The sequence below is a fragment of the Rhinichthys klamathensis genome, unplaced genomic scaffold, assembly GCF_029890125.1.
Source record: "Rhinichthys klamathensis goyatoka isolate OS25496 unplaced genomic scaffold, OSU_Roscu_1.1 h1tg000060l_1, whole genome shotgun sequence".
Classification (NCBI taxonomy): Eukaryota; Metazoa; Chordata; class Actinopteri; order Cypriniformes; family Leuciscidae; genus Rhinichthys; species Rhinichthys klamathensis.
Window position 1 is genome coordinate 3,148,864 of NW_026606605.1, and position 24,842 is coordinate 3,173,705.

At 36.6% G+C, this 24,842-nt stretch overlaps 2 protein-coding genes across 3 annotated transcripts in view; both read right to left on the minus strand.

Annotated features, from left to right (window-relative positions):
* Positions 1-10,575, minus strand: part of vps50 (VPS50 EARP/GARPII complex subunit) — a 143,308-nt gene extending 132,733 nt beyond the window's left edge. For both annotated transcript variants that reach the window (XM_056249694.1, XM_056249693.1), the window contains exons 1-2: positions 10,431-10,575; positions 8,957-9,025 (exon numbers count right to left, since the gene is read on the minus strand). In XM_056249694.1, the coding sequence (XP_056105669.1) occupies positions 8,957-9,025; positions 10,431-10,463 (102 nt within the window). In that variant the 5' untranslated portion in view covers positions 10,464-10,575. The remainder of the gene's footprint in view (positions 1-8,956; positions 9,026-10,430) is intronic.
* Positions 10,576-13,012: 2,437 nt separating this feature from the next.
* Positions 13,013-24,133, minus strand: hepacam2 (HEPACAM family member 2). Its single transcript, XM_056249695.1, has 8 exons — positions 23,806-24,133; positions 20,015-20,362; positions 19,200-19,484; positions 17,830-18,126; positions 14,982-15,123; positions 14,244-14,284; positions 13,735-13,808; positions 13,013-13,654 (listed from the first exon to the last, which is right to left on the minus strand). Exons 1-8 carry the CDS (start codon positions 23,864-23,866, stop codon positions 13,544-13,546), a joined length of 1,359 nt encoding a protein of 452 aa, XP_056105670.1. The 5' UTR covers positions 23,867-24,133; the 3' UTR covers positions 13,013-13,543.
* Between the last annotated feature and the right edge of the window lie 709 nt (positions 24,134-24,842).

Consider the following 24,842-nt stretch of genomic DNA (forward strand, 5'->3'; position numbering starts at 1 on the left):
AGTCCAGTGTTAATGTAAAAAAACACTTTACTTCCCATCACAGGCACAATGAAAAAAAAAAGTGGGAATTAGGTGGGAATGAAGTCCACGATCCGATCGGATGAGACCGAAAACATCAATCAGTTTCCACCCAAACGGTCACTTGGAAAATAAAACACTAATTAAAATGGTCGCCAAGCCTTTGTTCAATTATCTTTCCATCCCATGTAGACTGACAATGTTTACCAAAATGAACACCTCTCGTCCTTTTATTCCCTGCGCGCAGACGAAGACAAACGCGAGTCTATTTGCACATAAAAGTGTGATTTGACGTGCTATGCATGCAATCAAAGCTTAGGATGAGTGAACTGAAGTGTTATTGAATGATGCTGATCAAACGCAGGTGAGAGTGGGAACAAAAGGCGTATTAAAAATGACAATAAGCATTCGTTCACATGGACCGAGATGAGAGGGAAGAGACGGACAGCTGCTGTGAGATGCGAGCGAATCCGACTTTGTCAGAACACAAACTGCTCCAGCTTTTATGAGTGACATCTTTACAAATATCAGACTCCATTAAAAACAATGACAAATTCAGGATATGGGAGGGAAAGAAAGTTTCCGATTATGAATTTATAATGTGGTTTTTTACCTGTAACAGCACACCCACGCTTGAGAATGAATCATCTTATGAATAATATTTCACATATTACAATATATTCTTCATAATATGATGAAGATGATGACGACATTAGATTAATGACGTGAATAAACTGCATAAATGTCCATTAATTTTCACAGTGATTCATCAAGAGGCTTTCAGGACTGCCAGATGTGTTGATTATGTGATTATAGCGCCATCTAGAGGACACGAGAGATTGTGCAAGAGAAATGGGTCCTTTCAATGGTTCTGGCCAAGCAAAACATCCCCAAAGCACTATTTTAACCATATTTAATATATTTTTACATGACACAGAACACAAGGCCCAAAATGAACATTTACCAAAAGTTAAATGAGAATACAAGTTGGCCTTTAGGCAAGAAAACAAAATATAGCCAGATACATTTTTAGGAATCACAAAATAACACATGGTTTAAAATCACAATATATAGTGGTGGTTAGCCTTTACAGTCTCATTTGTTAACATTAGTTACCCCACGTTCGGAAAAGTGAAGCCAAAGTGGGGTTTTTTTCACCCTGTAGTGGCTGGCTGCAGGATAGGTCATAAACCCAGCCCTCTCTGTGTAATCGGCAAGAGAGAAAAAAATAATATATTTATATATATATATATATATATATATATATATATATATATATTTCAAAGATGTTTCAGTAATTTCAGGTACTTCTTATCACGCTGCCATATGTTTGAGTGTTCGTTTTTTCCAATAAGTTAGCAGACTCTGGCTCCAAATGACATCATTGGCGCAAGATATCAACGGTTATTTTTGGGATATGATGGCTTCATTTTTTTTATAGTGGAAGGAAGTGGCGATCAAAAAAATCAAACAGATATATGGTCCACTAACTAATGAAATAAATTCCATATTTGAATCATATTTGTCATTGGGCTAGTAAAAAGGTTTGCAAATAAAAATCTGAAGTAGGCTACTTAAAGTTAGCCTGGTCCCACCAGACTCTCGTACATTTCATTTGTACAGAGAGTCTGGCCTCGCTCCATTGACAAGCGTTAACTTCCTTGTAGGCGGGTACTCTGTTGAAGTTTAAAACTATTGGATCTGCCCAGAGTCACTCAGGATCTGCCATAACCAATCGCTGACGTTTGGTAGTGACGTATGACGTCTCAAACCACTCAAACTAGCGCACGACATCAACGTCATCGTTCTCAGCCACTCCCTCTGATCGCTGATTGGACCGATAAAAAATTGACCGGAGAAAACCAAAGGATACACCACAATCCCAGACATAGTACTGAAGGAAAATGAAAATTGAGCAGAAGTGCGTAGGAGGGCGGAGCCAGGCTAACTTAAAGTCCCCCTGTGGTGAATATCAAGTTTTTAATGTTGTTTACATGTCTGTGGTGTTTTTAATGTGCTTTAAGACAAACCATGTGCAAATTCATAAGTCAACACCATTGCAGAGTACTTTCTCCCGCCCGGTAGCATAAAGCACCTTAAGTGTAATTTTCCCTTAAGGTCGCCCTTGTGTTTCCCTTAAACCTAAGAGTGTTACAGAAAAATACCCTTAAGTGTTACTTAACGGGTTTTTTTAAGTGAAACGTCATAAACACTTTGAATTTCCCTTAACCCTCTGGGGACCAGAAACGCGCGGGCGCGTTTTGCTCGTTTTTTTTCACATAGCAGAAAAATAGACTTAAAGTACTACCATCATTTCTGTTCATATAGAGTTAAGAAATATGAGAAAATAATCTGTTAAATGTCTACTTTTTTATGTGCCCACATACAATCGAAATAAAATATTGTGCTTTTGTAAAATAAAGAAAATAAACAGGGTGTGCGTTCTGCCTCTCAGTCACCGTGAACTTTTTTTCTGGAGCACGTCTCTAATCTTCAACACAACTCAGCTTATACTATTCACCCAGCCATAAGCAATATATCTTTTAAATCGTTTGAGTTTGTACTTTTAAATGATCCGATTCAAAACTAAAATTAATATTCTCCGTTTATGTTATCTATATAAAAAGAGAGACGTGTCAGCCCGTCTCATTATCGTTCTCTCAGCTGATTATCCCTGGTAATGTGACACGCCCACGGAGAGCACGCGCTATTCAAACGCAAATATGTGAAGCAACACATTGAGACGCGTGAACGCCCATAAACTCTGAAAACACACATTATTTTTTAGTCAGATTAATCTACTGTCGTCTTGCGCGGCTATATGAGGAACAATCCTGGGACATTTACCACTGGGTTTATTTTCACTGCGAGGATGAACAGATTCAGCTGAGAAGTAAGTGTTTTTTGCAAGTGCTTTGTTCTAATCGCGATATAGAATAACGTAGTGTCTGTAAACGGAAAAATAGCGTACTGTTAAATGTGAATCATGTTTGTGTGTGTGTGTGTGTGTGTGTGTGTGTGTGTGTGTGTGTGTGTGTGTGTGTGTGTGTGTGTGTGTGTGAATGAATGAATGAATGAACGCACAGATACGCACTGTTACAGACTAAATAACATTTCGTTGACTCGTTTTGGATAAAGTTTTTACTCTAAAATAGACATCAAATAAGCTTTTTTTAGGAGTTTCTGCTCATATGTTAAATATATAGTATGTTTTGTCAATAAACTAATCAACTAAGATGTTTTAGTGTTTGTTCAAGCTATCAAAATAATGAATCCTCAACTTTGAAATATGTATGATCAAACTAAGACATTTATGGAGAAAGACAATTTTCTTTTCAAGATGTTTCCAACTCTAACTTTGAACTTTGAACTGAAATAAAACCATGTCTATACGGTGAAGGGTGTGTGATAGAAGTGTCCAGACTTATGCACCCTGTATTTTCCTTATATAAATCCAAACAATCTAAAAGCCATTCTTTTTTAAATCTCCTCATTCTTTGTGCAAGGCTCCTGTAATGATATGGCCTGATAGCACCTAATAGGGCCATTATGGGAGGGTCTTTGTCTTTCTCAGGTGTGAAATTCCACACATATTAATGAGAGACCACGCCTCCTCGCATAAAGCTTTCTCAAACAAAACACGTCATTAAAAATGTAAAAGACTTTATTGACTTATCTGAATGAGTAGTCAGGATGATTCTCACATAGTTTTGGAGCAAATATTCTAGGCTATGTGATACAATTTTCAAAAGTCTTGTGAAGAAATAATCAATATGTGTTTTGTGGTCTTATTTCAGCAACTTTCATTTTTATTTTTTTCAATAACCACGCATAAACATTATTCTATTAAAAATACAAACATGTACATACATGTTGCTCACTCATCATGGTAGCCAAGTTTGTGCTATATAGAGTGAATTTACACCTTTGCCATTAACATGTTTATAAATAACTGAAAAAAGCACAAATGTCAGTGCATGTCAAAACATCCCAAGGGCCCCAAAAACACTCTGGTCCCCAGAGGGTTAAAGTCCCCGTGAACCGGAAGTTGCAAACGAGTTTTCTCCAGTGTTGTGACGTATTTCCAAGAGAAACGGAATACTAAATGTGGCAAAATAGTGGGCGTGGCTTTTTTTCCAACTAGCACCTGATTGGATCTAGAAAAGTAGGTGTTTTCATTCAGCTTGTCTACTGTCAGTTGGAGGGGCATGATTACGGATGTTAAGCAGACACCCAAACCGTCAAACCTACTTCCCCCAGGGAAGGTCCTCCAATGCAGAGGGGAGGGGAAATTTCAGATTTTGATTAAAGATTACGAAGCCAAAAAAAATTTGTGTGTGGATTGACTTGCATGGATGAATTGTTCACCACAAAACGATCAATTTAGGCAAACAAAGTAAGTATGGTCAATTTTGAATTCATGGGGACTTTAAATGCTGATTTTTCACTTAAGTAATCGTTATGTGTTGCATAAAACCCCTTAACGGTGATTTCCCGAAGTATAACTTAAGGTTTGGAAATCGTAACCTTAAGAGTAATGCGGACAAAAATAAGACGACATGGCTGAGTTTATGGAACCAGCTGAAAATCATAGGGAATAGGGAGAACCCTTTGGACTAATTTAGCGATGAAAAATTGTTGCAAGAATACCGATTTGATCGACGCGCAATATTTGACATCGCTATCAAACTAGACGGCTGTCTGTCTGTCATTACACGCGACTCGCATGTAAACTATCACAACGTTAAGTCAGTGCCCGCACGGAGAGTGTGTGGCCGACCCGTGCAGAAAAAAAGAACGAGCTGATTCTGTGTTTTAAAAGGAATCATGACAGAAGAAAACAGGTATGCTATGGAAATATACTCAGCTGTATTTCGAGACACAGAGCCAGAAGTGCATTCACAAAACCTAAACAAATGCCAAAGCATGAGACGGTGAACAACACAAACTGCTGCCACTTTCGAAGCTAACGCGGTGTTGCTTGATAGCGTCACTGGACTGACACGTGATATTCCGAGATGTTAGTGTTTTGCGTATCTATGGCAACAACAGACTTTTATAACGTGAATCCAGGATCGCTGTCGTGAAACACTTAAATGTTTCCCTTACCTAAGAGAACCGTTTAAGAGATTATATGCAACACCCTTAAGTTATTCTCTTAGGTAAGGGTAAATCGCCCCTTAAGTATCGTATCATCAAAAACTTAAGGTGCTTTATGCAACCGAGCCCAGTGATCTAAAGACAGTCTCAAAAATGCGGTTTGAAATCGCTGGTGTTTCTGACATCACAAACTACCTTGTAACCAATCACATGAATGTGCCGGCGGGCTTTAGCATATCATTAACAGCGAACTAGCAGGGGAGTCTCAAGACATGCCAGGTTATCCCGGTATATTTTTTCTGTTGACATGAAAAATCGGGTAGGTTAAGCAATATAGCGGGTGTATGATGTATATTACGATGAATTATATGCAGTTCTCCATTGACGTTCTGAGTTGTTCAAAGCGTTTCTGATGATTGTTAGAAGACAGACTGAGATGGCGAACGGGAACATGGTTTGTGTAACATTAGCAACACATTATTAGCTGTTTGATAACAGTCAAGTAAAAGGCTAATCATATTAATTACCGTTACGTGTCTGACGTTGTAAACAGAGACACCATTGTGCAGCATTTACCTCAGTAAGTTGGCGGAGTGATTGAATCTGTGTACTGGCATGAGTGGAGGCGGGGCTTATCAACATCTTTAAGGGGTGTAGAGATGCATTCAAGCTATTTTAAGGAATGAAGGGGGGGAAATTACAAGGAAAAAATGTTAAATGTCATTTTGGTGATCAAATATGAGTTTTAAGGGATACAATTATTGACTACAGGGGGACTTTAAGAAGAAGAAAATCTCTCTTGTTGTGTCCTGAACTGTATAAAAATAATAAGATGGAAATATCTTGTTTCCTCATTCCAGCAAAGTGTATCTTTCCCACACACAGTGCTCATTAATGGCTCAGAAGCGTTTGGTGGCTGCCTACTTGAGAGGCCTAATCCATCATTTTCCTCAACATGCTATGGATAGACCGTTTGATTCAATGATCAAACACTTTCTCACTGCCTCAGTTGTTTCCGAAAAAAATTTGTTGAAACAAAGCCCACCAGGGAGGGATCCAGGCCAGATGGTTCTGAAAAGTATGTGTAATAAAACAATGATACCGAATAACAGCAAAAACTCTCTGATGGTGAGAGAGATGGTGAGTCTGTTTGATTTGGGAAATTTATGTAGCCAATAACTAGGGATTGTAATAAAAGTAAAAAGTATCAGCAAAAGATATCACAGCTGTGGTGAAGAGTGCTAAAAATCAGCTTAGAAACCCACAGCCAGAACATCTGAAAGGGGCCGAACGATCACAGAGCGGTCCAACTGATTTAATGGACCTGTGAGGCAGTGCTAGAACTAGTGCACTGGACCACGACCAACTTACATTTATCTTACCGAATGAAGGTCATAATACGACTCAGAGGCACTGCTACACTAAAGCTCAGTCTGATTAACCTTTTCATACTCTCTGCTGCATGTGAAAAGATCGCAATCTCGATTCAAACACCCGTCTCATACCTAAATGACAACGATTCGCCTGTCTACTAAGCCTTTGACAAGTACGATCACAGCGAACATTCAAATCTGTGTTGGCACTGACCCCGAGAGAGCAGTTGTCATTTAGCCTATAGGTATGAAACAGCTTTACAAACAGACAGTTTTTAAACCACACATTATTTCTGTCTTTCAATAATAGAGCAAATCACATTTTGAAAGTAACTTGATGCTTTAAATAAAGATTGCATCAATTACATCGTTACACCAGTAGGTGGCGACTGCTAAATATACGTTTTTGTCATTGAATGATTCATTTAAGACTAAGAGTTTCATTCAAAAATGCTGATTCATCCAGTCATGAAACAAGTGAAGTCTTTATGAGGGATTCATTGAATCACAAAAAAAATAATAATAATTTAAATTATTTTTTATAGACTGCAGAAATTAAAGTCAGAACCTCTAGTAAATTACGTTATTTTGCTTATTTGTCTATTCATAGAATTGTGATTTCCATTTTAAATATATAAATCGTGATTCTCAATTTATCCAGAATCGTGCAGCTCTACCCTAGAATATTTCAGAAACATGAAAGAAGTTACATGTGAATAAAAAGGCTTGTCTAGTTGTCGGTTTTAGATGAAATGTCATTTTACAAAGGTACATTTATTTATCACACTATGATTAATAATACCCAGGAGAATAACACTCAGGTTATGCTGTGCATATTTTCCACTCAGCCGTGTGAGTACAGGAAAAACACTAGACTATGAAGCGGCCTGCAACGCACAGGGCAGAATTCACTGAAGTTATCAGATGTGGTCTTGAGAAGAGCATTTTAATCCATACATAGACTATAATATACAAAGAGGATTGGTTCATCTAGTCGGCAAAGACATTTTTCAGCACTCATTTGACAAGTTTCTTCAGTGAATGCTGAGATGGGCTGCAGTAAATGTTCCCTCTAATTTTTTTTCTTGCTGAGCAAAACTTTTTTCTATTGGGCGGACATTTTTCGCCACCTGAACAAAAATATTCTTTATACCTGACCTGTACAGCATACGTAGAAACACAATGGTTTCAACATTCAGTTGTAACTTTTAACTTGAATTTGCCATTTCTATTTTATTTGACCCTTGATGTAACTCATTGGTATTAAATCATATTTTTGAAAAACAAGCAGTTAATTAAGAAGTCACTAAATGAAGCACATTTTAGGTTACCTGATATTTTTTTTTACAGTGCTGTTAACTGTACAGTCTTTACCAAGAAATCCTATGAAAAATAATTTACACAATCTTCTGCAGGGCAGTTCAATTCTTTACAATATTAGAATATAGTATGAAAGAAAAGTAAGCTGTTACACTGAGATGGTTTGAGAAAACCATAAAGTGTTTTTTTACAGTCAATTAATTGTGTACAGGAAGCATTAAACCATCAAAGTTAAATGATTGTTTATTGCTTATGAATTTCCCATATTTTCTTTAGCAGGGGGTTTCAAACTTTTTAATGGCAAGGAGCCCTAAACAATACCCTTGTGAGATTCTTTATTTAGGCTTATAATATAATAAAATATAGGCCTAATATAACATAATAAAATATAATATAAAAAAAAAACGAATTGAAGTATTTGAAGTGATATAATATATCAGTTTAAATGCTTCAATTTGTTTACATATTATATTATTATAATATGAAAACAAACTGAAGCATTTAAATAGATCTAATAGCTAAATATTTTCAAGAAAAGTGAATGTAAACTCTTTTATAATCTAACCATCCCTGAAACACCCCCACACACACAAAAACATCTATTTAAACTAATGATGTATTTTGAGTTTGCACGCGGGTGGGTGTGTAATTGTTACCGTTCTGTGTCCAACAACCGTTATTTCCACCACTTTAATCAAACCACTCTTCTTTAAAACATTATGATGTGATTTTATTTCACATGTCTTTGCGTTTCTCGTTGCCTCTCGTATTGAGCTATTTGGTCCGCACACACAACTCACTGCCAATCACACGCGCTCACATCGTTCTCTTTCTATGAAACCTGTAAACTGCATTCACCAGTTTTCTCTCTATAGCGGTTGACCAGAGCACTGAAATTATTTCTCACTTAAACTACAATCATATGGATTTCCCCCACATTTCGCGTCAGTCCTCTGCGTGGCATTTTATTCTTTTCTGCGCGGCCGCCGCTTCAGAAGTGCGCAACCGCGCACGCGCGCAGCTTAGAGGGAACATTGGCTGCAGTGTTGTTGTTTTTTTTTTTTTACAACAAAATCTGTTCACATTCACAAATGTGAGCCTTAATGGAGAAACAGCGCAGGTTTGGTTTGAGAACATGAACTGACCTTGCTGGGGCTCCTGAAGCTCTGCACCGGGCTCATGTCAACCACACTCTCCTGGGGACTTTTCAGACCCTGGCAAAGAAAATCAACAATAAACCATAAATATTAGGGTTATACTATACTATCGACTTATGGGTGGGTTTAGATGCTGCAGATCCCTAATATGATAATCCTCTTTAGCAATAACAATAAAAAAATTAGCAATAATCCACCAATGGGAGCAAAAATGTTTAACGACACATAGGGTACAACGGGGCTAAAGGCGCACCAGGGTAAAAGGCGTATTTGACTTTATTCTCTTTTAAACCACTAATTTGATCTAATATGTAATAATGTTAAAATGTTGTAGATTTATGTAGCAAATGACAATCGATAAAATTACTGACTATATTTTGATACAAAGTTCTTGTTAATGGTTTTGTTCAAGGTAAATAAAGCAACAGTTTTTCAATTACGGAAGAATATGTATTTGGGGTAAAAGACAATAATTAACATGATAAGAAATAGCTGGTTGACTTTTCCATTTGTTGAAATGACATGGTTAGATTCAGATGGTAAATATCATACATCGAATTGGGTGTCTACCTTAGAGAGTCACCATATTTATAATGAAACCATATTTAAAAATATATATATATAAATATATATATGATATTAATCATATCATATAATAAAATGTCAGATTTATTTGTTACGACTGTAAAGCTTTATTAAATTAATATGGGATCTCCTTAAATGCTTTCAGAATCTTTAGTTTTTTAAATCATTTTGTTTCTGTTTTTTTTTAAATGAACACTTTAATGACAGCATATTTGTTGAACAAAAACTTTATTTATCAAAATAACCCCCAAAAATGGCACACATTTTGCTAAAGTGATTGTTTTGAACCAGTATTAACTTAGACATTGTTAAAAGCATATTATTTTAGCTAAAGTGTTTGTATCAATCAAAGAAGTATGTCTTTAGTTTTTACCCAATGTGTAGAATAAAAGGCTCACCATGGCACCTCGTACATTTATAAGATTTTTTTTTTTTTTTAAAATGATGATTTATTTTCACACAAAATCTGTTGCTCCATCAATTTCCAATTAAAAACATATCATTTTTTCTGAATTTTTTTAATGAAAAGCACATTTTTCTTAGGTTAAGCCTTTAACCCCTTTGTACCCTACGTTTGTATTCTAAACGTCTACAACAGTTATATGACAGGTCAAAAAAGGAAGAGGTTATTGATTTGCAGCATCTTCTTAAGCAACTGGCCAAGAGCTCACATTACCTTTTTATAGTAATCTTTCAGTTATTTTTGTTAATGACTGAATGCGTTATGATACTATGAGGAAATGTGCAGGTCTATAAACTGTACATAAGCTGTTTTACTGTTAATTTGTATTTAGCAAGCACGCTAGCTTATTAAAATGCTTCCGGATTCGTCAATGAAAGCAAGAAGCAGACTGATGTGAGAGGAGAAATAACACACCTGACGGGACATCAGAGACTTGATTTTCTGCATCGTATAGCTGAACAGCAGTAAAACCCAATGTATCCTTTGGTGTTTTTCTGACAAAACGGCGATTCAGTTCCTACAGTGCTACACAGGTGCCATGTTTCACTGTTGGGATCACGTGACAAGTGGCCAGTGCAGCATGGGATATGTAGTTCCTCGGAATATAATACCGGTATACAATTTAAAATAAGGCAGAAATAGCTGCGAGTATGGAAGCCCATTTACGAAATTTTCACAATTTTTGCATAAAAAGTTAAGTCAAGTCAAGTCAAGTCACCTTTATTTATATAGGCTTAGCGCTTTTTACAACACAGAATTGTATCAAAGCAACTATACAGCGATAACATGAAAATAACAAGTTTGTTTCTACGTGAAGGACTATATGTTAACAGCTTGCTCAAGTACTGTCAAGTAAAAGCACAACATAATGATAAGCTTGCTCAAAAGTCAACATTATGACATACAAAGTAGGCTAATAAATACTGTAAATTATTGTAGATCGTGATACTGTAAATGTTTTTATCAAAATTTGTATGGCTATTTATCATTTTTTGGTCATAATTTAGACTTATGTCTCATAATTATTAGTTTTTATATCATAATTCCAACGTCTTATGTCACAATTGTGACTTTTTATGGCACGTTTTTTTTTCCTTATTGGAAATGGGCTTTTAGTATAGGCCTACTCGCCTATTCTTGTGATGTTATATATTGTCAGCACTTTCTGCAGACAAAACGGTTCTTCTCATGCTTATTTGTTTAATAAATTTTACATTTAAAGCAAGTTAATAAGCTGGCATGCCTCTGAGAGCAATTATAGGCCTGTATTTGTATACAGCTTTATAGAAGCCATCATTAGAAATTTTCATATTTTGCATCACCACTTTTTGGGAGATGAATAGGAAAGACGAAGTTAGCCTATCTCCTGACTTTTCTAACCATTTCTAGACCGCCGGCTACACTAAAATGCTTATTTTTGTCTTTTAGCATAGAAGGCATTGCTGCATTGTGTTGCACTTCAGTAGCCTACCAACAGACACATAAAATGAATTCTTGGAAAAACCGGATTCTTGGAAAAAGCGACAATACCTCATTTGTTTACCTCTCAGAGATTAGTTTACAGCAAATATATGAGCTACCTGCAATAAATATTCTATAGCGTGGGTGTTTGAGACGAGTCTCTCTAACTGGCTGTTCATGCTGATATGAGCACACATAAGAGAGCAGTGTTTTCCGTCAATAAAGTGCTGATGATTTCCCAGTCAAATGAGGGAGTGGCACCTCCTCCTCCCCCAGGCGGAGAGCTGTTGATATAATACTGCTGCTCTTCCCGAGAAACAGAGGGAAGAAATGCGTACTCATATTATAAATCCACTGCCTGTTTGTTCAGGTAATAGCTGATGCTTATCAGACAATCTCTCTGGGGGTATAGAAGAATACCCATCAGTGTTGAAAGGGTTAGTTCACACAAAAAGGAAAATTATCCCATATTCCTTCAAGCTATCCACATGACTTACTGCTTTCAGCCTATCACAATCTGAGATATATTAAAAACTATCCTGGCTCTTACAAGCTTTATAATGGAAGTGAACTTTATAAACTATAATCACTGGCTTCCGGCAACGGGCGTAAGTGAGTCTAGTTCCGGCAGAAGAGTGACCTCTGACCCGACGCACGACTTAATTATAAATTATAAATATGAATATTTTCTTACAAAAAAGCATCGCTTTGCTTCAGAAGGCCTTTATTAACCCCCTGGAGCCGTATGGATTATTTTTATAATGGATGGATGCGCTTTTTGGGGCTTTAAAATCTAAGGTACCATTCACTCCCATTATAAAGCATGGAAGAGCCAGGACATTTTTTAATATAACTCTTCTTGTGTTTGGCTGAAAGAAAAAACTCATATACACCTAGGATGGCTTGAGGGAGAGTAAATTATGGGATACATTTTATTTTTGGGTGAACTAACCCTTTAATGTAATTTATCAGCAAAATATGTGCACAGGAAGACTCACTGCCATACTTACAAAAATTCTAAGTGATCTTTTTAAAATGTTAAACATTTACACATTTATTGATGCACAAATAAGCGAAAAGAGACTAAACAATCTTGAACTAAAATGGACAATTTTGATATTACCTCTATAGTGTTGGGGAGAGTTACTTAAAAGTAATGCATTACAATATTGTGATACTCCCTTAAAAGTAACGTATCGCATTACTTTATGGTAAGTAATGCATTTCATTACTTTTGCGTTACTTTTTCTCATTTGGGCAATAACCATTATGTTTACACAGCGCACACAACTCTGCGCTTACTCCTGATTTCTCTCAACATGGAAACATGAGAGGTGTCAGTCAATAAACGGGAGAACAAAGTAACTTGCAAGAAGAAAGTAACTTTGATATTTCTTGTACATTTAAATGTAATGTGTTAATTTACTAGACACTTAAAAAAGGAATCTGATTACACAACTCGCGTTACTTAATGAGTTACCCCCTATATCTTATTATATCTTATATTTAATAAAAAAGAAAAGAATGCAAATATATATTTTTATAAACCTTTATTTTCAAATAACGAATGGATGCATCTATGTTTAAAATGTGAACAGGTGCAACACAGAAAACAAAATAGACAGAAGATGTCTATTGATGAAATGTGGCGTCTCTAAAATGTAATGAGCAATATCACAGAATACACTGCAGTGTGCAAAAAATACAGTTTCAAAGTACAAAATGCATACATATTTACATTTATTATGCAAGAAAATCGATGTAAGACGACAACTGTATTTATATATAAATACTCTTAGTTTTTCATTAAGCATGTTGTTGCTACAGAATAAAATCTCATAGTTCTCTTTCTTATATATTTTTTAACGAAAATAAAAACAAAAAAAGTGCTCAGCACAAGTTATGTTTTTCAGATTTTAGGAAGTATAAAAAGTAAGTATAAAAATGAATAACTGTAAAGCAAAAGATGTGCTTAAATGTGTGACTGAGAAAAAATGGCACAAAAAAAATAATGAGTAAAATGCATTTCATCTTTACATCTGAGCACACGTGAATATCCACCTCTCTCACTTCAGAAGACTCAGTGTAGGAGTTTCAGGCACATGTCTGATGACATCATAGATGGTGGTATGCAAATCTCTGACTGAATCGAGCCGTGCCAAAGACCTGCAGGATGCCTGGAAAACAGAGGGAAGAAATAACAAACTGTTCTGGGGCAAAACTGCTCATGCAAAATAGCAAAGTGATAATTTTCTACCTGTGTTGAATCCATTTTCTCAGGCACAGAGACAAATTCATAGATGCCAAAGTCTTCAGTTGCATCTTCATGACCTGCAAATATTATTCAGATTAGTGTATATACAATACAAAGCTAAATTTAGGCAATTAATATAAATATGTTTACTTTATTTGCCATTAACTTCTATTGAGATCTAATGTTTTAAAAGCTATTTGTTTCCATTAGACAGCGTATGAATCATTTTATCCACATTTTTAGTTGACTAGCACACTAGTTTACTTTAGACAGTAAGTAGTTAATAATATCCTATTTATTTTCAAAAGGGAGTGACAGTGTACGTGGCCAAGTAAAGCCAAACCAGCGAGGTGGAAAAAATGTTTAAAGCGTATGCTGACAGAAACCAAGCAGATATGATTATAGTTGTAATGTTAATGGGATTGGGGAGTTTGTTTGTACAGAGAGGCAGTGTACACATCAGTGCTTAACAACACAGGTATATTATAGTCCGAGGCGTGCAGTAAACGTACCGGAGCGGTGCAGTCCTCTCTGCTCTGTCATAGGCCTGGAGGACAGGATCAATCATCAATGACGTCACAGATATCAATAAATGCGTCATATTTATCACATGCTTGTATAAATTAGAACTATTTACTTACCGCTTGTATATAGTCTTTATCACTGTAGAAAAATAAAAATCAGTTAAAAATTATTTCTGTCTCAGTAACTGTGGCCAATTTAAATAAGGCATGACAAACACTAAATTACTCATTAAAGACCCCTTGAAATCAGTAAATATTCGTTTTCTGTCCTGTGTTTACAAATTTCGGTAACATTAGAATAATGGACCATCATCAATAAGTACCTATGCAGGAAGTAATGCAGGACTAATACATAAACATTTCAGATACTACTGTTTACTAGTATAGAAACAAGCTTAACTAATCAGTAAGTAATGTCACATTTAGGAGATAATTCCTTATTTTAATCAATAATTACTTAATGAGATTAGCCTCGTTAATAACTATTAACTAACTGACAAATTATAGAGAACATTATCATGAGTCTGAGATGTAATCAGTCATCTTTTTTACTCTGAATATAGTCATAAAATGCAGCATCACTAATTACTCAAGTGTTACCTAGTCACTCTGCAATAACTACTAGTGATCTAGACTATTATTTTAAAGTGAAAAACATGTTTTTTGAATAACTGACTTTGTTCAAATTACACATTATTAAGTTGATGCCTGAATATTGTTAAAAAGCAGAATGTTTTCATACTTCTTTTGGGATGGCAGCTCTTCCTTAGGAGCACAAACATCATACACACAATGATGACGACTGAGAAGACTGTGATAAAAGTCAATGAAGACAGCGCACTCCCTTCCTGGATATATTTCGCTTTTCCTGGAAACAGATCGATATATCAGCATTACATTTTATATTTTGTAATAAATCATAATCTGGTGTGTGATCTTCATCTTTAAACAACCAAAAACTTGCATTGCATGTTTGCATTCACAGTATACACTGAAAGAAAATTCACGGCCTGTAACGATGTAAACAATAAGAACAGGTGCTGGCCCCTGTTTACTTTCCAGTGGAACAGCAAGACTTAATCACAGGTGGGACAGATTTACTTAGCAACTGGAGAACAAAAAAACACCTTGCCACGACCATGCAGTGTGACAATGGATGGAACAAAGGAATAACAAACAGGAGAGATTAACTGATAACACCAAAGCCAATGACAATTTTTCTAATGTGTATTATTATTATTATTATTCAATTATTTAAAGCTTCAATAATGTCGGTCTACTTCGGCTTAATCAGGGAAGAAGAATTTAATAAAATAATTTAAAGGTTAATTAAAGGTAGGGTAGGCAATTTTGGAACGGCTAGCAATAGGAAGCTAGCTTTGAGAAGTTATAACTGCAGACCAGAGATCTCCAAAATGGGCAGGGTTTCCACAAGGGGGCAGAACCTCCACAAGGGGGCAGGGTCTCCACAAGAGGGTAGAACCATAGATATCCATTATCAAGGCTAGATGTCTCGTCCGCGCTGCTGGCCAATGGAGGTCGACGTCCGCACCTGGCGGCCATCTTGTCACAGGCAGCTCGCTCACTCGTAACATTGTGTTTTAATGGTGCATGTACTTTTTAAATAACCATAACTAGCTAAATTTTCTACCGATTTTCAAACGGTTTGGTTTGTTATAAACGTCAGAGATGTAGTTATGACACTGCATACTTATGAATAATAAGTGTATCGATAAATAATCATCCAGAATTATAGCCACGTTAATAACGTTTGTAAGAAACCAACCCGTTTGTAAATCCGTCAAAATTTAAACGAGATAAGAGTATTTGTGTTCGTGCTGATCACTCATCTTACATCAGGTACCACAGAGCCCGCCAGAAAGCTCGCCTGTGACAAGATGGCGCCGGTGATGACGACAGAGACTCCGCCGTAAGACATCTAGCCTTTATTATGGATATCTATGGGTAGAACCTCCACAAGTGGGCAGGGTGTCCACAAGGGGGCAGAACCTCCACAAGGGGGCAGGGTTTCCACAAGGGAGCAGGGTCTCCAATAAGTGGGCAGAACCTCCACAAGGGGGAGGTAGGGGGCAGAACCTCCACAAGGGGGCAGGGTTTCCACAAGGGGGCAGGGTCTCCAATAAGTGGGCAGAACCTCCACAAGGGGGAGGTAGGGGGCAGAACCTCCACAAGTGGGCAGGGTTTCCACAAGGGGGCAGGGTCTCCAATAAGTGGGCAGAACCTTCACAAGGGGGCAGAACCTCCACAAGTGGGCAGGATTTCCACAAGGGGGCAGAACCTCCACAAGTGGGCAGGGTCTCCACAAGGGGGCAGAACCTCCACAAGGGGGCAGAACCTCCACAAGTGGGCAGGGTTTCCACAAGGGGGTAGAAACTCCACAAGGGGGCAGAACCTCCACAAGTGGGCAGGGTCTCCACAAGGGGGCAGAACCTCCACAAGGGGGCAGAACCTCCACAAGGGGGCAGGGTTTCCACAAGGGGGCAGGGTCTCCAATAAGTGGGCAGAACCTCCACAAGGGGGAGGTAGGGGGCAGAACCTCCACAAGTGGGCAGGGTTTCCACAAGGGGGCAGGGTCTCCAATAAGTGGGCAGAACCTCCACAAGGGGGCAGAACCTCCACAAGTGGGCAGGATTTCCACAAGGGGGCAGAACCTCCACAAGTGGGCAGGGTCTCCACAAGGGGGCAGAACCTCCACAAGGGGGCAGAACCTCCACAAGTGGGCAGGGTTTCCACAAGGGGACAGGGTCTCCAATAAGTGGGCAGAACCTCCATAAGGGGGCAGGGTCTCCACAAAGGAGCAGGGTCTGTACTCGCAAAGACTTGCATCTTTGATTATGGCTTAAACCAATTGTCATTGACTTGCATTTCTAAATAATAAATTGTAAATAACACATAGTTTTTTTGTTGATTTACTGTAAAATAAAAAGTTAATTTTTACACGTGGGTAACTTGTACTCTATTGCTTTGTTCTAAGCGACGGGGGAATCCCGGAGCTCGAGATTCACAGGGTATAAGGGGGCAGTGATGCTGTGTGCAACTAAAAAGGTCCCATTTTCTGGTGAGGTCCGGTTGGGGATATACGGCACGGCGATCTCATTTCGTATGATCTTATTAACTGCTTATCTCCTGAACTGACATTTGCTTTAACACTCTATTCAGCATAAATCCTGCCCTGCAGTCGATTTCATTGGTTAAGGTTAGGGTGTAGGGTAGCTTTAGGGGTTAGCATTTGTTGTTGTCTAACCGAATGCAGTGATTGGACGAAATTTTTTTGGTTCTGAGACTTCCACAGAAGATATATGTACATTTTTTTTAATATTTAGACCAAGCTATTATTGAATGCCATCAGGATGTGAAGAAAGTTTCAACCAGAATAACAAAAAAAAATTATGAAAGAAATTGCCTACCCTACCTTTAATTTTGAAATTACCATCATTATGTTTTAGATGTGCATCAATATGAGTTTTTGGGACTCCAACACAAACAGTAAAGACATATCAACAGCACATGAACTAATGTACAGATCCACAACTGTAGGTGGCAGCAAGCATACCTGTAAATCTGGCCACCACCAGCGTGAACTTGGTCTCGTCCTGCTTCTTCGTCACATTGTTGAATGCTCTACACAAGAACTCTTTACCCTGAGGTAACTCATACGGCTTCACTTCAAACCGCGGTCCAATCATGATAACCTCTGTGCCGTTCTTTGTTTTAGAGATCCAGGTGCAGGTGTTGGGAGGGTTCGAGTCCGCATAACACTCAAAAAAGACCATTTCCCCAGGGTTCACTGTGAACACGCCTTCAGTTTTCAGACATTGGTCAGAATTTACTGCCAGGTTATAAGGCCCATCTGAAAAATTTGGTAAAGTAGCAAAAAAACATTATTAGTGGTTTGTTTTCCAACATTCATTTTTAAAATTTAATTGCAATTTTCTATTACTTTGTTTTAGTTCTACTAGACTAAAGTTCTAGTTCTACTATTAACTCTTTCCCTGCCAGTGCTTTTTTTAAAAAGTTGTCAGCCACCACCTGCGTTTTTGATCATTTTCACAAAATTTTCATTGCTCCCAGAATATTTTGTTGTATGAATATCTGAACATGTAATATATAAAAAGAAAGAACAGAGCCTCTGCTTTTAAACAAAAAAAATAACATTTTATTCTAGCTTTATTCATGCATTATTTTTTTATCAACACTTGAATGTGGGTAAGTTGCATATTTTTTTCTCAAAGACTACAACGTGCAAAAGCAAATTTTTTATCACTTGTTGTGCTCCTTGTTTTAATCCAGAGATTCAGTACTCTTTCATAAAATGCATAATAGAACCCACTACTGTATAAAAGTGAAAACACGAAAAAGCCGGAAAATTCCGTCAACGGCGGGGAAGCGTCGTCTCATAAATGAATGAAAATTCTGCCAATGCCAGGGAAAGAGTTAATTACTATAATAGTTATATTTCTTTATTCTGTAAGTTATACTGTACAACAACAGGAAGGTTAAGGAGCAAAATTTTGTAATTTTTCAGCTGGTCATGTGATTTCAAAATGGCGGCTCACTTCATGTAAAATAAATCAGCTTTTATTAGGCTACCGAAATTAGTCTTCATCTCATGTGAGTGTACGTGATTTTAAACTTTTTTTTTTTTTTTTTTTAAATACTAATGATTTCTTTAGTGGTAAAACTTTTTAGTGAGGAAAAAATAGGCTTTGCACCTTTAATAGCTTGACCCACTTTCATCTACCTTTGCTTTAATATAAAAGGCGTGTCAGGACAGATCATGTCTAACGTTTGCATTACAATGCAAACAGCAGTTCATTCTCTGCAGGAGGAACCTGCTGGACAGTGTGCAATAACGATCCAATGATTTACACATGGGATGATAACAGATGATAAATGAGTCAGAACAGAATGACAGATACTCACAGAACACACTGAGCTCAGCCTGCTTGCTTGGCGCACTGCTAATGTGGTTTATCGCCACACAAACGTATCGACCGATGTCTTCTTTCTTGACAGGGTTTATTACAAGCGTCCGATGATCTTGTGAGAATGTATGCCGCTCACTTGGACCAACAAAAAAGTTGTTCTTTAGCCATTCGAACAGAACATTTGTCCCGTGTTCAACTGAGCAAGTCAGCGTCACATTGTCCCTGTCTTCCACGATTTCTGATTCTGGGGTCTTACTAATGACAGGGACGGACACAGGCACTGGAAGCAGACAAGACATACAACTGAGTGCTTACAAGAAAAGAGATTCTCTAAAATATGTATGTATATGGCAGCCCGTTTCCATCTCAAAGAAAAAAACAGTAATTGTAAGTTTTAATTTGGGCTTTTTATCTCTAAACATGACTTTTTAAGTCATAATTCCGAATTTTAAAATCATAATTTCGATTTAGTTTGAATTTTTAAGTCATAATATAAAATAATATCGATTTAAGTCATAATCTTTATTTTTTTAATTTATAATTCCAACTTTTTAAGTCGTGATTTCAATGTAGTATCTCATAATTATGTCTTTTTAAGTAATAATTCCAACTTTTTAAGTCATAATTCCTACTTTTAAGTCAATTTCAATTTAGTATGCAATAATTTAGACTTTTAGGTCATAATTTCAACAATTTGAATTGACTGTCATAATTTCAGCATTATTTCTTTATTATCTGCCAGAAATGGGCTTCCACAGGAATCAGACTTACATTTGTATGAGAACCCAAAAAACACTCAAAGGCTCTTACCGCTGACTGTGACCGTTACTCTTTTAGTGACAGCCACTGGTTTGGAGATTTCCGGGAAGATGATGTTGATCTGCAGCTCATATTCCCCCTGTGTGTCCTCATCCAGATGCTCAAAATATAGTGAGACATCAGGCAAATTGAGCACCGTATTGTTTTTCAGGCGCAGATTTGGGATGGCATTGGTCTCTGTGAAAGTGACCAAATGAGTGTAATTGGGCTTAGTTTTATACCAGGCCCCCTGAAACTTTACATTCTGAACATCAAAATGAGTCTCAACTCTGAGGAGCATAGAGTCGCCCATTTTCCCATGACGCGTGGGCTCCAGTGAAATGTATTCAGAGTCTGTACCTGTTCAAAAGAGAGTGTAAAATGGCGTTTAATGACTTGTACTGTCAAAAAAATATATACACAAATAATTATTTTTATGTAATGTCATTAGAGTTCAATCATGACGTCAATTTGGATGCTATGTCAACATGGATTGCCTTTAAATGTTTTTTCAGAAAAGCAGTTTTAGATTTTGATTAAAATAAGGTCTACAGATGTGGACAGTAACTAAGTACATTTACTTGAGTACTGTACTTAAGTTAACTAAACTGAACTTAAAGAGACTTTCATATTTTGTTCTACACCATAAATGAAACAGTCATTGCTAAAAAGTTTGAAAGTACTGTATGTTCAAATGCCTTTATGTAGCAAATTAACATCTTGCATTTCTCAGATTTTAGAACTAAAAAGAGAATTTGTGATGAACTTGAAAAAAAAATCGAATCTTTTTTTTATTGGTGCCGTTTTTGTGAGTAAAAAAAAGAAATTTTAACAAAAGTAAATAACAGCCCTTGTGGAAAAAAAATACACTTTAGCGTACTTTTAACAAATGAACTTATTACAGAAACATACTTTAAAAGAATATTATAGTGCAAACTGAATGTTATGCTCTTTTTTTTAAACACTTAATTGCATGCATTAAATTAAAGTGTATTATAGTTTACATTTAGAGTTTTTGACCCACTTAAGTCTTTATATGTAATTTCAAATGTTCTTCAATTGTCTTTGAAATAGAAGCATAGCAAAAGATTATTAAAACATAATGATTTGAAATGTGCTCTAAAGTAAAGCTTTTATTTTACTTTAAGTAACAGTCATGAATACGTCAGTGGCATTTCATTTCATTAATATTATATTATCTGCACAGGTTTTTTATTAAAAATATAGCCTACTTTTATTATTTGAAGTACACTAAATGCACATTCAATATAATTAAGGACACTACTTTTTCACAAGGGACTACACACACTGAACTTTCCACAAAGCAGAAAATACCATCTATATGTACAACATAACGCCATCCTAGGCTTCAAATGCTCAATATTAATCTTCTCGGTCATTTGGGCAGAACGCTACTGCGTAAAAGCCTGCAATGTTTCTCATTAACAGTGACATTCATCGAAATCCGTTGCTAATCCGAGCAGTTTTCCTTCTCCTTTGGTTCAATTGGGCGCTTCAAGTAACCGTACAATAAGAAGTTTGCAGAATAAGACATAACCCTCACATAATCTGCAGCATTATTAATTAGTTCATACACACAGATCTGCCTTTGCCCTCTCCGCTTGATCAAGCCTGCATGAGCAAATATTGACCAGCTTCTCAGAATGATAGTGATCAAACATCAAGTCCTCTCTAATTTGTCTGAACTGGTCGGTGAGCAAACACTCAGTGAGGAACAGCTATCACACGTTACATGAAGTCATAGAGACCTCCGTATCACTGATCGCAAAAGTAATGCTCCGATAATGCTGTAAAGAGAGTGCGCTGCTCTATTGAACTCTAAACTGACATATCTCATTTACTTAAGGATAAGATTTCTTTAGCATGGACACAGTGATGGTTTAACTGACAGCTGTTAATCTGCATTAGGTTGCTAGGCAAGGCCGTGTGGCAGCAGGCAGGTATAGACAGTTTCACTCCTCTCTCGCTCTATCGCTCTCAGACCCCTTCACTACCCGGACACGGCCCTCTCCACCCCCTACTCGCTTTATCGGCCAGCTGACAGACAGTGTTGTGCATTACAATAGACAACTGTGTGGCTCGTGTTGTGCGCTAAATAATAAATAAAGAAACCCCTATTGCACACACCGAGAACCAGAGGGCAGGTTCAGTGGAAGTGAAAGTGTGCATGAGTTTACGGCACACTTCTCACTCACTCGCCTGTTCTGGTCTTATTGTCTCCAAACAAGGATTATTTCGGGGATAGCAACAGCACACTTAGACCACCACACTTAGACCTTCCAAAACACAAACAAACACTGCTATATTTGCTGTTCACATCCCATGACGGTCCAGTACAGATATTTGCGCTGTAACCAAAATGCACATACAAATGTGTGGACTGGAAAATGAACAAAAGCCTGACTGTGAATAATCCACTAAACCTTGAATGTTTGTGCATGTGTATTTTTAAAGCATCATGTGAGACAAAAATCAAAATGTAGGAAGCATCTGTCACAAGAGTATGAGTCATATATATATGTATATATATATATATACTGTATATATATATATATGACACACACACACACTATTTTCATATATATTTATATTTAAGGAAGAAGGTAGATGGATACCTTTTATGATTATGTATTATGATGATGACTGTTGACTTTCAGCAACACCCTTCATAAGATTATGTCAGGTAAAAAAATACATATATATATATAATACAGTATTTAAATATTTATAGTGAATTTCACTCTAAAAATTTATTTAATTAGATGATATATATATAATATGACAAACAATATATATATATATATATATGTATATACATACTGTCTTATTTTTATCTTGAAATATAATATTACATATTTGTACAATCTGTAAAAAATATTGGGAATTTATTAAAAATGTTATACAATTAAATAAATAAATAAATTATATATATATAATTTTATTTTGTGTATTAATTTAAATGGATTTATGAAAACATTGATTTTTGACAACAGCAATACATAGCACAAATATTAAGATTATGACCATTTGTGCTTATGTTAATGTTATGTTAAAATATTCAAAAATTAATTTAGCACACAATAATAAAACTATAATGCCACCACATTTAAAAACATTGAACATGAAATCATACAGATTTGTTTCTATCAAAAAATCTAAATTCAATTAAATTCAATATAATAAAATAATTAATGTTTTTAAATATCTATTTATTTACTTTTGTCCTATAAAATTAAATAGAATTGTGAAAAATTACATTTAAAACAACATAAGGACAAATACTGACAGTCACAGTAGGAATCTATTCCATCGAAATTTTCAAAATGGAAGTGAAAATTTCCACATGAAGGAAGTAATCGCCACACTGTCTCAGAATTACAGAATTCAAATCAAATCACAGTTTTAGTCTTTCAGGTTCTGTACCTGACATAATCATAATGTGCAGAGAACGATGTTTTTGCTGAAAGTCAACACTCATCATCATAATAAATAACAATTAAAGGTATCCATCCACCTTCTTCCTTAAGTATAAATATTAATGTATATGCACATAAAGTTGAATGACATCTTAGTTAAAATAATAAACATTTATTCTACTGCGAATTTCAAAAAATGTAAATGTATTTAATTAGATGATGTCCCAAAGTATTGGCTTTCTCCTAATGGCTCAACCTCAAACCTTTTTGGGCCAAAAATGACCGTGAAATAGTTTTTACTGAAAGTTCTGGTGCGTGACATCACTGCTGCCATAGCCATTCAAACAGCAATATAAATCATCTTACCAGGAACGAAGAGAAATAAGATGCTCATCAGAAGAAACATGGTGACTCCAACACATTCCATCTCTGCTATAATCTCCAGAAGCTGTGTGACAAGAAAAGCGAACTGGTGACAGTATTTGCCAGGGAAATGAGAGAACCTAGTCTAGGCCCCGCCCACGTGCCATTTGGACACATACACCTGGACGAGCTTCCAAAACACTGCTGTCACCCTGAGGGCCAGAGACAGGCTCACCGACACACACTCACTGCAGATGTACACGGCTTAAACACACAGTGTCAGATGATCACAGAAGTGAAGTTCTCTTAAACAGTTGCGGTACACACTCATACTGCTACAGGTGTGAAACCAGCGCAGACTGACGTTCAAGTACGAGACAGGCACGGGGACATTCAGTGCAGAGACATGCAAAGTTTCATCTGAAACCAAGCATGACTCAGGAGGACACAATGTTTTCACACACATAAATAGCCAGAAGTGACCTAAAAGTGTCATTTAAGTCCACAGCAACTATTGAAATAGCACGAGTGTGGAAGAGCTATCGAAGAAAAGGGTTCATAAATCATGCTCATAAACCTCAGATTAAGACTAATGTATCATTTAATAGTTCGTTTGCGCAGTTAAGGACGAATGAATTTCAGGGAAAGTGTAACTCCACAATCTCTCCTACTATTGAACTCATTTAGATTCATAATTGTTTCACATTGATAATAATGAGAAATAATCTCTTAAGGATCACGTGACACTGAAGACTGGAGAAATTATGCTGAAAATTCAGCTTTGCATCACAGGAATAAATTACATTTTAAAATACACTGGCCGGCCCCCCAAAAAATTCACTGTTTGGATTTAAATAGGCAAATACTTAAGAGTCTATGACTGTCCCCAGAGCCACACCAACATATTACGTAATTGCCACGAACCAATGGTAGTTTGAAGGCATTTACCAGCCAAACAAACTTCTTTTGGGCTGATTATGGGATGCCCCTCTTGATGGAAATAACATCACAACACTTAAAGAGGTGCATACATTTTTGGT